General features: G+C 45.5%; 4 protein-coding genes across 4 annotated transcripts; all 4 read left to right on the top strand.

Annotated features, from left to right (window-relative positions):
* Positions 1–1,838: 1,838 nt before the first annotated feature.
* Positions 1,839–2,015, top strand: F5Z01DRAFT_625351 (uncharacterized protein; the record flags this gene model as incomplete). Its single annotated transcript, XM_046261416.1, has 1 exon — positions 1,839–2,015. A coding segment is annotated over one exon (177 nt), but the record flags the coding sequence as incomplete, so codon positions are not given.
* Positions 2,016–3,056: 1,041 nt separating this feature from the next.
* F5Z01DRAFT_660323 (transcription factor) lies at positions 3,057–3,806 on the top strand. The gene is made up of 2 exons (XM_046263824.1): positions 3,057–3,161; positions 3,243–3,806. Exons 1-2 carry the CDS (start codon positions 3,086–3,088, stop codon positions 3,440–3,442), a joined length of 276 nt encoding a protein of 91 aa, XP_046116617.1. The 5' UTR covers positions 3,057–3,085; the 3' UTR covers positions 3,443–3,806.
* Positions 3,409–4,270, top strand: F5Z01DRAFT_222914 (uncharacterized protein). Its single transcript, XM_046258237.1, has one exon. The coding sequence runs from the start codon at positions 3,588–3,590 to the stop codon at positions 4,116–4,118; it is 531 nt and encodes a 176-aa protein (XP_046116616.1). The 5' UTR covers positions 3,409–3,587; the 3' UTR covers positions 4,119–4,270.
* Positions 4,271–10,264: 5,994 nt separating this feature from the next.
* F5Z01DRAFT_222851 (metal ion transporter metal ion transporter) lies at positions 10,265–12,896 on the top strand. Its single transcript, XM_046258236.1, has 4 exons — positions 10,265–10,935; positions 11,012–11,250; positions 11,320–11,594; positions 11,660–12,896. The coding sequence occupies exons 1-4, from the start codon at positions 10,530–10,532 to the stop codon at positions 12,531–12,533; spliced, it is 1,794 nt and encodes a 597-aa protein (XP_046116615.1). The 5' UTR covers positions 10,265–10,529; the 3' UTR covers positions 12,534–12,896.
* Positions 12,897–14,132: the final 1,236 nt, after the last annotated feature.

Raw genomic sequence — 14,132 nt, 5'->3', positions numbered from 1 at the left:
CGATCGTATGCCCTAAATACACCGGTTTTCAATGATCTGCCCCGGCAGCTGTTAGTCGCTGCTCCGGCTTTCTCGCTGTCCACACGTATCTACAGCGCAATTAGAAATTACCACAACACTGACCTGCACATAGAAAAAAGACCACGCAAAGGGAACTAACCTATTACAGTAGGCACGGTACTTCAGAGTACAGATCTCAACCCGAGCACTGGCGCATAACTCACGAACTTATTCGTATTCCAGTCCATCCTTCTCTATCAAGGGCATCATACTCAGAGATTCGAGACTATAGCTCAACCCGAGATTGAACTAGCGCGCAAGCTCTTGTTCATGTGGATCGAGTGACGAGGGGGACACATAGGCTTTGATAACTTGTTGCTTAAAGTCAACAAATCCTGCGGCCTGGATCATCTATTTCGTTGCTGTAGGTGTGACTGTCACGCTACGGCCGCACTTATTCATGCTCGTATAGAATAGCTCTGACTATTTTAGGAATGAAGAGTCTTTAGGCTTCGCAACATCGTCGTCCCATCTCGGAGTGGTTGCTGACCGACGTTGTTTTGCGCTCACGAAATTTCATGCAGTGGCACAGTTACGTGCTCGCATACGGCTTTTATCGCTGCTTTGGTCCAAGCCTTCATCGGACTAAGCAACATTGTCTTTTCAGGGAAACCGACGGTGCCTTGATATAGGAAGACCTAAACGTTGTGGACCCTTAAAGTCTACAAAGAATGAAGGTGATGGATATTGAAGCTTATGGATTACGCGATGACCTGTTAATCGGCGGCCAGCTTCTAGCCACCATTAGCTCAAATGATCCATCAATGAGCACTCGGATACATGAAGTGAACTTCCAGAATGAGAGGCTGGTTCCTCACTCTTCCACGAACAACCCTCGGGCGATCCAAGAATATTGTCGCCTTTGAGGCTGGAAATTAGAAGAATAAAAGTAACTTTCTGTCCTGGCTGAGGGAAGCGCCATATAGATCAAAGTTATGGTCGAACTTATTGCTATTCGGAAGATAAAGGCACTTCGTCTAATACAAATTTTTTTCAATAACATACCACAACCGCCGTAGCTCTTGGACCTATATAGAAGCCTTTTTTCTCGGTATGCTTCTAAAGATCTAGAGAGCTAGGATCTTATAGCTACTGCCTTACGAGTCCTTGCTACCTCTCGTAGACGGCTAAGTATTCTAGAACTCGCCTAGGCCGCTACTTTAGGTATAGCCGAGCAAGATATTACGACTATCGCTACTCTTGCCGAGCGGGTGGACTACTAACGGGTTATAGACTTAATCTAACCTTTTATTACTATAGTCGATTTTAACGACGTTAAGAAACGCTAAGTTATCCTTACGTATTAATCTATTAAGGACTTTATTATAAGAAGGTGGGCTTATTATTAAAACTTTAGCTTAAATACTACGCTACCTCCCGTTATAGCCGAATTATCTAGTTTCTAATCTAATCTACTAAGCCTAGAGGTATATATTTTGGATATATACTTAAAATATATTTTACTAGATAAGATTAACGACCGCCCTTTCCTATCTACCGAATAAATTATAATTAAGGAGCTACCGGTATCTCTGGATCTATTTACTAAAGATAATAACGAGGTAGAGTACGACCTAACGGTATTATAGGAAGCCTAGGAGGAAGGTATAGTCCGATACGACCTAGCTAATCGCGGCTTTAGCGAATTCTTTATCTATATATCCTATCACTAGATTAACTATATCGGTATTATAGTAGCCGAGCCTTTGCCGGATCTATATACTATCGTAATAGTATATAAAGCAAACTCTATACGAATTAGAAACTAGACTAGTTAAAACTCTCGCCCTAAGTATACCGTTAAGGCGAGGTTTATATTTAACGGCGGCTTATATAATCCGCTAAGTATTACGGCGCTCTATGGCTCGGAAGTAATGCTACTTAAGATACTCGAAATATCCGATTGCGATAGCGATTATTTCTTACTGAATTTAGCTTTAGCCGCAGCCGAATAGGTTTTATAATAAGGCGATCTATCGAGGCTTAAGTTACTTTTTCGGTCTAATAAAGTCGGGAAATAACTTTAAACCCTTAACTTCTTCCGAAGCTTAATAATATCCTTCGCTACCTATAGTAACGATTACGGATAGGATTAGGACTCGGCTTTTAATCTAGTTAAGGATGCTATAGATATTATCGTCTAAGAGGGATAGGGGAAGGAGCTTCTATCTCTAGCTGTTAGCATAGGTTGCTTGCCGGTTACACGACGCTTAAAGGATACTGCCCAACAAAACGCAGAGCTTAAGAGGGAGCTTTTATACGGATCCCCAGGCGACTTTCAAGACGTGCCCCATTGATTTGACTCAGGAGTTAATTAGCGAAGTGGCATCGGATTGGCAGAGGAAAGCGGTGTCGTAAACCATTTCTTGAGGACGCTCAATGAAAGCCAACGCCGCGTCAAGGCCGGTCCTATGACTTCTTGCCTTTCTATTATAACGAAATATTCAGGCGTGAGAATTTTGCCAACTGGTGTCTTTCTTCCTTGTATCTAGATGGCAGCGCTGGTGCTAGTAATTTGACGGAGTCTGCACGGGCGAAGCTGTAGAGGTGGCCACGGTTCAGAGTGGAAGGTGGGAGAGGCGACGCTCTCTGAAAGCCGTCGCGGCAAGAATGCTGGGCGAAGCGGCGCTGGGGGCCGCCTCACGTAGCATGACGAGGCGGAAATTGCAATTTAGCGCAGGCACTAGCCCAGGAGTGAGGGCGGCGAGCATTTTGAGGACAGCTTCGGAGGAAGCGAGGTCGACAAGATATATCGGAGGGGTGGGATAGGGGTCGGACATTTATATGGCGGCGAGGCGGCATGGTGCTGAGCATGGGTGGCGGGGTCACGGCGGCGAGGGCGCCTTACCCGATTGGGGATGCCTCCATTCCCGGAGGGGACAACAGCGTGTTCTCGATTACATCAACCGCCAGTGTCTCCTGCACCGTTTTATCAAAGCCTCAACATTTGACATGCCGACTTCGAGAAGTACGACTATCTTCCGTGTTTCCTGGGCTTTTTTTTCTTTTCCTCAGCTGGGTCTTCATGATAATCGACGGGCAGAACTATGCTTGCGAAGCATGTGTCCGTGGCCACCGGGTCAGGACCTGCCAGCATCATGGTAAGTGTACGGGCAGTATTTGCCGCTGCGTCTCAACCGGACGCTTGGATCCTGCGCATATCGCTTAACTGACTGAAACAGAACGTCCTCTGAAACTTGTTAGCAAGAAAGGCCGGCCTGTCTCGCAATGCCAACACTGCCGTACTTTGCGGAGGTCGCGCTCCGCTCACGTCAAGTGCAGCTGTGGAAAACAAGTAAATAGTAACACACTACAGGGAATTTTCACAGAAAATGTAGCAGGCAAGTTTTCCCTGGGTACAATAATATTATTTGGCTTTTAACTCTTGGCTCTTAAACATAGGCAGCTGCTATTGTAACTACGGCGGCCGCTGCACCTGCGCTTACAAGAAGGAACAACCACCACTAGATGCGACATTACTTACGAATTCTCAGCCCGATTATTCAACGGAGCTTAACTTGCCCAACATGCATGGAGTGGAAGTTCAATCCAGCGGCTCCAGTCGCGAGCCACTTCAAGAGCATCCCCACGTAACGTCGGAGATCCCCATAGCACTCTCGAACCACAACACTATCCCCTTCGCATTTCAACATCTCGACACGCAGCTACCGCTTCCCGAAATGACCTGCAACGTCGGCGAGTATTCGGAAAATGTCAATGTCGGGCTGTTCGGAAGTCCACATACGCCAGCTTCAATATTCAGTATGGATCGGAGTTCTTCCGATATCAACTGGACTAACTATCTGTTCGACACAATGAGCAGTGACATTCAGGCGCAAAACTTCAACGATTCCGACTTCACATGGCTTTCGCAGCCGCTTCTAGGCTCCACATCCCTTTTGCAAGAAGTGCCAGAGGCCGGAGACTGTGGCACTATTACTCAAGACCTGGGTGATGGCCCGGCATCACTAGAACCTGTTTCCCCTGGCGGACCGAATTATACTGATTCCTTTTCTGAGGCAGAAAATTTGGGTTGGTTTAGCTGGGACGCATTATGAGCAGCGTAAATTCAAGTCATGACTTCAATGGAGAACAAGACAAAATGATCTACTTTACTCTCATTTCTCTTTCAAAATCAGCAAAACCAGAACACAAAACATTGATCCGAGAAACCTACGGAATTGTCTTCTTCAGGGTCCCTCACGCTGGTATGGATATTGGCTGGCTTATCGCCATGGCCGGGTAGGCCGAACCGCTTTCTTGTCGAGTCGATCGGGCATCACAGCTCGCAGGTTCTTACCGCTCAGCAACGGGAATTCCATACAGCGTTAGGCGGAGAGGGCAACTCGGAAGTTTTCTGCTTCTACGAGACACTTGAGTCGCCAACGGCGCAAAATGTATACTTTAATCCATTGCTGAAATTCCATGCACTAAAGTTGAACGGAATGCGGCTGGTGACTGGAAGATGCAAGGCCCACCGGCGCTGCTCGTCACGAAGTTCTCGGCGACAAACAGCCGCTCTTGGGAGAACGGGCCGGAGCATATTTGTGCCATCGCCCGCACGCACTCGGACATAGTCAAGTTCAGGGCCCATGACCACGACTATAGAAAAGCATGCGGGATACTACGAGGGCTCGCGCAACGAGCTTTAGAGCGTGGCCGTCGAGATCCAGCGTCCAATGTGCCATGTACGTAAGAAAAGTACGAGCCGTTCGTCCGATATCAGTTCTGGTGCCCTACGCCGAGAACACAGACTTCATTGGGCGATCCAACGTGCTAGAAAAGCTCAAGGAGCAGCTGTGTTTCGGTCAGCCTCCACAAGGTGCAGGAAGTGTAGGAAGTCGGCCAAGGTATCGTTGTACGGACTAGGCGGCGTTGGGTAGGTTGAGAGTTCTCACACTGCTCCATGTTCTGGGTGCACGCGAGCAGTGTCGAACGATTTCGCCAGTCTTTCGTATCTATCGCTCTTGAATGCCGGGTTCCCGGTTGTAATGACCCCAAGACCGATGTTCTACCGCTCGTTAAGCGGTGGTTAGAGAGTACGGACTGCGGGCGGTAGTTGATGGTCCTGGATAACGCTGACGATGCGGTGCTCTTTTTTAGTGAACCAGCTGCGCCGAATGCCACAATTAGCTCTGACGATGCTTGCGACGACTCGAAACAAGAAAGTAGGCTCATGGCTAGCCCCTGGGACCCCACCCGTCGAAGTGGGCCAAATGAGCGAGAACGAATCGGTGGGCTTGCTGCGGGGGAGTCCTCGACAAGCCGATGAAGACGCGGAGCTACTGAGACTGTCTTCTCGGTTAGAGCATCTTCCACTCGCTCTCGCCCAAGCGGCTGCGTTCATACAGGAGAATAGGGTACCTGTAGGTGAGGTTGCAGTACCTTCGACCTGAGGCGCGTTGGACGTCCTGACCTGATTAGCGCGGAGGAGCCTGGCTCTGACTTTTTTTTGGTCTTTTCGGTAAATGTAAGCTGGCTGAGGTGTTTTGAGCGAGTGATCTGATCTCCGCTGGTGGTAGGACATGTCATATTTAGGCGCGTTGGCTGCCAGCCTGACCCCGCTCGGAGGGCACACAGTGGCTGCGGGTAATAGCGGCTATAACTAAGTAAGAATTCCGGTGGAACTCTTGCACCTTCCTTGACTTCCAGCACTATCTCGGTTCCTAACCCACGAAATTCGGATAGGAATATAAAAAAGTACTTTAATAATAGGATACGACTATTGCGGTCCACCGGCTCTATCTACTAAGCCGGTCGCTATACTATTCGCGGCTCCGATTAAGGCGACGAGTAGTTACTAGAATTCTTACTACGATAGCGGGGATAGCGACGCCGGGCCTCTCGAGACTAAAGACCTAGGTTAGGGAGAGCCTAACTAGGAGAAATTAGATATTTATTACTCTTTTAATAAATACGCGGATAACGAAGCCGATAATAATACTAACGCGCCTAATTATTACTATAGTAAGGTTAGCTTATATTACGATATATTATACCTTAACCGCTTAGCTATATAGGACTATAAAATAAGTATTACCGCTATACCCGGAGTAAACGCTTAGATAAAGAGTAAGTAGCCGCGCTTATAGAAACTAAGTCGGGCTTACTAACTTATCTTAGCTTATAATAGAGTTACTAATGGTAAGGTATATAGCTAGTATAATACCTCTACCCTTAATCGCTATAGCGTTACTCTCTAGGCCCTCGGATATATCTATAGTACTTTTATTACTCTCGGCTAGGAAACTTATTATTAAATTCGCGAGCGCTATTCGTTAGATAGGAAGTAATGCTCTAAGAGGTCGTTTACTCGCTCCTTTCTTCATACTTCGTTAGATTCTTATTATAGTAGCGGCTCCGTTACGTAAGACTAGGCTACGTAAAACCGCCTTTACTAACGCACGGGCTCTAGCGAAAGCGTTAGATTTACTAAGAAGTTATCTATAGTTACCCGCGTAGGCTCTTATTACTCTAAGGACAAGCCCGCGAAAGAGCCCTCTATTAAAGGTAGATATTTTAAGTCTTATTACTCGGAGGGGGAACTTACGAAGGAGTATCCCCCCGAGACTAGCTATGCCGATGCCTATTACTCTTCTTCTGCGCTTAATAAAGGGTTAGAGGTTAATAAAGCCCTAATTTAGGCTATTACCGATATAGAGAAGTAAAGCACCGGTAAGGAGTATATTATTCTTAGTATTTCCGGTATAACTTATACTAGCTACGAGATAAAGCTTAATCGAACTCTAGCTATAGTTCCTATTATTAAAGACCTAAAGACGAGCCTAGTTCTCTCACGAGCTAAGTTTAATATCGACCTTAGCCTTAGCTTAGTAAAAGAAATTATAAAATATCTAGAGCGGACGACCGAATTTAAATATAAAAGAGTTTAGAACTAAGGATTTAACCTAGATCTTCTTATCTTTAATAAGCCCTCGAAATTTATAAGTTAGATATAGCCGGAAGGTATTATTAATATAGCGCTTATAGATAAGTAGATAATACGAGTTATATTTAATTCGAAGATTATAAGAGCCCGTGACCTCGCCGAGAAGATCTAAGGTCCGCTAATTAAACTTACTCCGCCTCATAATAATCCTTCGCTAGAGGCTAGGAGTAAGTATATCCGTTATATTAAATATATAACATTACTCTCTATAATCTTAACGTTTCTTATTCTTATTATAGTATAAGCTCCTCTTCCCGACTAGGAGTTAGCTTATTCCTCGGCCTTACTTATACTAGTAAGTATTATCTAATTTATTATCGTAAGACCTTTCTACCCTAAGGCTCTAAAGGCGTTTATTTTTTCTAGAGTTATTGAGATAGACTTCTTAATCGTTTTAAGTATTAGTGCTACCTATATCTTCTTTATAGTCTCTTTTAGGTACTTTATTATAAGAAAATCTTTTTCGACCGGATAATTCTTCGAAACGAGTACTCTATTAGTTACTCTAATTATAATCGGCCGATAGGCTATAGCACTTACTCGTTAGAAAGCTATTAAGTCTATCTCTATTAAGTTACTCTAAGTATCGATAGCTATCTTAGTCGATAAAGAAACTAAAATAAAACATAAGATCGATACTTAATTTCTTTAGTATAGCGATACTTTTAAGGTTCCTTTAAATACTAGGATTCCGACTAATAGTACTATCGTTACTAAGTCTTCTAAAATCGACGAGTCTATACTTATAAGTAAATCTAAACCGGTAAAGAAATATCCTAAATCGGTAGTAATTACTAGATCTATTAATAGACCCGGAGTTATAACTATTCAGCTAAACTATCTACTTAATAATAATACTATCTACGCTATTATTACGATAGTTAACGAGGCTAAGCTATCGAAGCCTAAGTTATAGGACTTAGTAAATCGGGTTATATCTTACTTTATCCCCGTAGTTATAGTATTAACGATTATTACGCTTATTATCTAGGTTATAATAAGTATAGCTATCCGTAGTTATAGAGGATCTAAAGCTATTATTTAGGCTATTACTTACGCTATTACTATTCTTATCGTCTCTTACCTATATATAATTAGATTAGCTATTCCGATAGTTATTATAATTACTAGCGGAGTCGCGGCGGAAAAAGGTATTATCTTTAAGTCTACGGACGCTATTAAAGTCGCTTATAAAACTTTATATATCGTGTTTAATAAGATAGGAACCTTAACTCGAGGAAAGCTCTCTATTATTAGAAACGAGTATATTAATAAGGTTAAACTTCTACTTTTTCTAGGTTTAATTAAAAATAATTAATACCCGGTTTCGGTCGCTATAGCTACCTACCTTAAGGATATAGGAATTATAACTTTAACTATTCCCAAGCCGAAGAGTTTAATTAGTAAAGGTATCGAAACTACCTTAGGCGGTTAGAAACTTCGAGTTAGTAACTCTCGCTAGCTAAATTTATCGGACTATAAACTTATTTAATAAATATTTATTTAAGGGTGCACTATATTTTACTTTATAATCGACGGTAAGCTAAAGGCAATCTATAGACTTAAGGATAAAGTTCGATCCGATACTACGGAGATAGTTAAAACCTTATAGAAGTATAGTATCTCGGTATATCTAGTCTCTAGCGACGATAATAAGGCCGTTCGGACCTTAGTATTTAAGCTTAGTATTCCTAGTAATAATATACGCTCTCGAAGCTCGCTTATTAATAAGAAGGATTATATCTAGACTCTTATCGGTACTACTATAGATCGTAAAAAGCCGGTTATTGTTTTCTACGGCGATAGTACGAATAATACCGTCGCTCTCGCATAAGCTATTATCGGCGTATATATAAACGAAGGTATAGATATCGCGTAATCTACTATAGACGTCGTTCTTATATATCCTTCCCTAGCTAGTATTCTAACTATAATAAACGCGAGTCGAAAATCTATTAACCGTATTAAGTTTAACTTTACGTGGAGTTTCTTATATAATATATTCGTAGTTTTTCTTACTACCGGTGCGTTTATTAACGTAAGGATTCCTCTAGAGTTTATAAGACTAGGAGAATTAATAAGCGTGCTATTAGTTATTACTACCGCGGTATTTCTATACTAGTCGAAGATCTAGATATAACGCTATTATTTTATAAGTAATAATAGCTAAAGTTTTATAGACTCTCTTTAATATCTAACTAAAATTATTATTACTAAAGATAGAATATAGTAACTCCTATCGTAGCCGGATTTTTTATTGTATTATAGAATACTATAGTCCTATCGCTATCGATCGTTTTATAGCTTACTTTAGTATTAGAGACGGCTCTTTTTTAGTAGTCTCGATACTAACCGTACCGTTCTATATATATCCGTTCTATATATATCCTATCCTATAGGACGTACTCTTAAATAACCACGACTCCTCGAAAGTTAAGTTACGGTAGGGATTCTATAAAGGGGCTTATAGTTTTCTTACCTTAGCTATACTCTTACTATTAAGGGAGTGTTTATAGCTGCACCTATAGCTAGCTTTTATAATTAACTTAGTATCTCTAGCGAAACTTCTAGCTAAGATCTAGATATTAAATATTATACTCGCTTACTAGCTAAGTTTTTATTATATCAGCCTACTATCCCTAGAAGAGACTTAACTTAGCCATACCGTAACTCCATACTATATGCCCCTTGTTTGGAATTATAACGTATTAAAGAACTCGCCAAACCACATCCAGCAAGACAGGATAGGTACAACGGGCGGTCGGCACGACTGTCGACTTCTGTTAGCTGCCCGGTAGCTTAGTAAACGATGAGGAGGAGGACGGGCCTTGCTAGCGTTCCTGTTCCGCGTACTCTCTGTTGCGACGGTCATCTGATCCCGTTGTGTCTCGAAAAGGTACGTGATGATTGGGCGATTGGGGGCGGTTGCGCCAAAGCAAAGACTGCCACATCCAATGACTTCCACCGACGCGGGGCCTCAATGGACTAGGATTAGGACGACCCGGCTGATGCCGCACGAGTATGAGGTTGGTGTGAACGGATTCTAGCTGTGGCTGCATGTGCCTTCCCCGTTTCCTTCTTTCGCCTGTCCTTTTCCCTTTTCTTCTTGGGTGAAAACCCTATGGGAGCCTCTTCTATATTTTGGGGACCTAGCTAGCGGGTCGCCGAAACTTCCTCAGCAACGGCATACCCACAGTCTACTGCAACTCGCATAGCTACTAGAGACGGCCAACCTAGAGGATGCCGGCAGGAAGGACTAGCGACGGCCCTACATCTCGAAAGTGAAGCCTCCTGTCACTCTGGCCCGTTAGGGTTTGTGGGAAATTGCAATCCTAGCTGATGTGCGTTCCGGTTCAACCCGGCATAATAAGCAGACCAATCCACGTTTAGCTAGCGGAGGTCATGACGCCACCCCAAAGCGGTCAAGACGAGATGAGCAACGAGCGCACAAGGCCTCAAATACCACAAGCTCCCTGACCTTCCTTTTCCCACCCCAACCATCACCGGCCCTACTGCAGACATGATTTGCGTTTCTCGACCAGATAAGTCCTACGCCGGGGAGGGACATAATCAGAGTCCCAACCCGCTCTCCAATGATCAGACGACTAACGAAGATCTCAATGGCATGGTCAACACGCGGAGGATCAGGTCAGACGACAAGCCGCTGTCGGACTGCAACTCAGTTACACCACCCGATGACGATGGAACGGGCGGCGACAGCAAAGGGCAGCATGCTGCGCGGAGGGGAGAGGCGGTAGAGTCTACAGACTCTGCGCCTCTCCCATTTCGCTCACCTTCTCCCAACCCTGACAGTGAAGCTTCTGGCAATAGTTGGGTAGGCCTTCGCATCTTTAGGAGATTGAAGAATGGCATCCTCAAGTTCGGCTCGTTTATCGGACCAGGATTCATGATTGCCGTCGCATACAGTAAGGCCCTGCAGGTGCAAGAGTCACAGTTAGAACTGAGCGGGACATGGACAGCTAACTCGCTCTACTTGCCAAGTTGATCCCGGAAACTATGCCACAGATATAGCCGCCGGAGCCAGCTATCGGTTTAGACTTCTCTTTATCGTGCTGCTTGCCAACCTGTTTGCTATCTTCCTCCAAACCCTCTGCATCAAGCTAGGGACTGTTACCGGGCTTAACCTTGCCGAGTCATGCCGAGCCTTTCTCCCGCGTTGGCTGAACTATGTCCTCTACTTTTTTGCCGAGGCGGCTATCATTGCCACAGACATTGCAGAGGTACGTTGACCCGGGTAGCTTGGCGCCAAGGCTGCTGGCTATCGCTGGAACTTATATGGGTTTCTCTAGGTCATTGGGTTCGCCATCGGGCTGAACCTGCTCGCTCCCGCGATACCCTTGGTGGCCGGATGTGCTATTTCAATCCTTGATGTCATGATAATTCTCTTTTTCTACCGGCCACACGGGTCCATGAGTGGACTTAGGGTGTTCGAGTACTTTATTATAGGCTTGGTCCTCAGCGTAGTGGTTTGTTTCTGCATTCAACTCTCGCTAGTCCAAGATACGTCCATAGGAGACGTTTTCATGGGCTACTTGCCATCGGGTGCGATAGTCGAGCAGCAAGGGTTGGTTTCTCCCCTCTCGCAACTAACTCGACCGGGTTTCTATGCCATGCTAATACCTATCCAAGACTCTACCAAGCCTGCGGCATTCTTGGCGCAACAGTCATGCCGCACAGCCTGTACTTGGGCTCCGGTATCGTGCAGCCTCGTCTGAGGGAGTATGATGCAAAACATGGGCTCCTTCCTACCGAATACTCTGGAGATCAGGATGGAGAAGGAAACGTCGACAATGGCTATTACGTCCCGTCGCTTCAGGCCATCCGTCATTCGCTAAAAGCTTCGTCCGTCGAGCTCGCAACCGCGCTCTTCACGTTCGCCCTGTTCGTCAACTCAGCCATCCTTATCGTCGCGGGTATATCATTGTACAACAACCCCGAGGCTCCAGACGCGGACATTTTTAGCATCCACAAGCTGCTCACAGACTCCATCTCCCCTGCGGCAGGCACCATTTTCGCACTCGCGCTGCTTCTTTCTGGAGTCTCGGCAGGCATCGTCTGCACTATTGCTGGTCAGATGGTGAGCGAGGGAGCTTTGAACTGGAGGCTTCGTCCCTGGCTGCGCCGTCTGGTGACCCGTAGCATCAGCATCACGCCCAGCATTATCATTGCAGGCGCGGTAGGCAAAAAGGGACTGAACGAGGCGCTTAACGCGTCACAGGTTGTTCTCAGTGTTATTCTGCCCTTTGTCACGGCTCCGTTAATTTTCTTTACGTGCATGAACAAGTATATGACGATTCAGCCTGACGCGGCTCGGTACCTTGTTACCTCTGGCCAAGGGGGCGGTCAAGTTGGTGGCACACAGCCTCTGCGGGCAGGCGAACACGATACTGGTCTCGTCAAGATGGCCAACTCATGGTACACCGTTGTGTTTGCGGCGCTGGTATGGATCATTATTACCGGAATGAATGTTGCCAATTTGGTCTTGCTGGGAAGGGGAAATTGAGTGAAGACTTATGTTGACGACGCTCGGTGAGGAGCGCGCTCACGAGCATTAGTAGTCGGTGCATCTGAGAATTTGATGCCACATCGAACTCAGGGCCGTGTCTTATTTTCTTTCTCCTCTTTTCTTTCCGTTCGCCCTTTTTGAACTTTTTCACCCTGTTGTCTGTCAACATTAGAGATATTGTCATTCAACAATGACACAGCGTGCTTTGACTGAGGCGCCATGCATACCGACGCCTACGGACAAGAAGTGCGAATAGCCGATAATTTAAGAGCCTTTCGTAACTATTCATCCCACACCTATTGAGATGAGAACTATACATACAGTGTCACGGGCGTGCATGGTTTGGGAAAATGAGTGGGGTACCATCAGAGTCACGTGTGGGCCGCATATCGGGTCGTAACCCATTCCGACGATTAAATTTATTGATGGTGTAAGGTAGCTTTGATTGTTAAGCTTATATGCATGTGACTGACGTTGAATCCTGCACACGGACACGCCAGAAACGCACGCCAGCCAGCCTACACGTTAGTATGCTGTGCGGTCCTTCAGCTTCGTGTAGTAATGTACCTGGAGACTGCCCTTCGTTCGCTGACCCGAAAACCTATCGTTGAATTCCCGATGGATTGTCGTCCAGCTCCGCTCGCCCTGTCCTTCTTTTAGACTTAGAAGGAATTCGTTCTCCGCCGCCGTGTAAGCGGTACTTGAGTTTGTGTTTCCCCTAGGCCGGGCGCCCTTCCTTGACGACGGAGCTCGAAGCCCGTTGCCACTGGGACAGTTTGCTCGTCGGCTATTCACGTGCGGATCCTAATCAAATTGCAATTGGAAAGTCGTTTGGCCGCCACTAAACGTGATGCGCTTCAGCTTTGCGTTTGGCAGGAACCACTCCTGCAACTTCGCGCCTGTGAGGAACAAGATATTTGTCGGATTTCCAGGAGCCATAGAAGCGCCCTTGAATCCAGCACCCATCTTTAAGGTATTCATGCTCGCACGCCGGTGACATAGTGACCGACGCCCCGGTAAGGATGGAACTCAGAGTGGCTCAATCGTCGCGGCAGCGTCAAATATTCCAGATTAAGATTATATCATTCAAATCGCGAGGAAGATAGAAGATACGGACGGGGTCCAGTCAGCAGGGTATGTCATTCCATTAGCATACCTGCTTGCACACGTGACTGCAGTCAGGTGATACGCTGCAGGTCTAACCCAACACTAAAAATTTATAGCCCCCATCAAAGCCAATCCCTAAAGAGCACTTTTCCTTCATGTCCCATTACAAAATAGAATACCCTGTAGGGTACGACATACATCCAAATCAAGAGGACGAGTCAGATCATCCTGCGCTCAGTAGCACGAGAAGTTGATGAGAATAGCAAACTTGTGTTTCTCTCTGCTTCAAGGCACTTCAACAACATTCCAACGCATCATTTGTTGTATGTGTAGATGCCTCGCCGCTCACGAAGGACGTGTGGGGTAAGCAGTATGTGGCTCATGTGGCCGACCTAGAATTTAAGACCCTGCTGCACCGAAACAAGATCAGCGAGGCCACCGTCTCTATTTTAGCACAGCGTAATAGACAACTATCTAAGTACACCGTCT

Source organism: Emericellopsis atlantica (assembly GCF_019669845.1).
Source record: "Emericellopsis atlantica unplaced genomic scaffold F5Z01scaffold_20, whole genome shotgun sequence".
NCBI lineage: Eukaryota > Fungi > Ascomycota > Sordariomycetes > Hypocreales > Bionectriaceae > Emericellopsis > Emericellopsis atlantica.
Note: the sequence above shows the minus strand (reverse complement) of the source record. Positions and strands in the feature narration are given on the sequence as shown.

Excerpts from the sequence above, each read along its gene's own strand:
- F5Z01DRAFT_660323 (XM_046263824.1), top strand. The coding sequence starts at position 3,086 with ATGATAATCGACGGGCAGAACTATGCTTGCGAAGCATGTGTCCGTGGC. Across the intron at positions 3,162-3,242 it reads CAGGACCTGCCAGCATCATG|AACGTCCTCTGAAACTTGTT; the intron begins GTAAGTGTACGG and ends TGACTGAAACAG.
- F5Z01DRAFT_222914 (XM_046258237.1), top strand. The coding sequence starts at position 3,588 with ATGCATGGAGTGGAAGTTCAATCCAGCGGCTCCAGTCGCGAGCCACTT.
- F5Z01DRAFT_222851 (XM_046258236.1), top strand. The coding sequence starts at position 10,530 with ATGATTTGCGTTTCTCGACCAGATAAGTCCTACGCCGGGGAGGGACAT. Across the intron at positions 10,936-11,011 it reads CATGATTGCCGTCGCATACA|TTGATCCCGGAAACTATGCC; the intron begins GTAAGGCCCTGC and ends CTACTTGCCAAG. Across the intron at positions 11,595-11,659 it reads GCGATAGTCGAGCAGCAAGG|ACTCTACCAAGCCTGCGGCA; the intron begins GTTGGTTTCTCC and ends TACCTATCCAAG.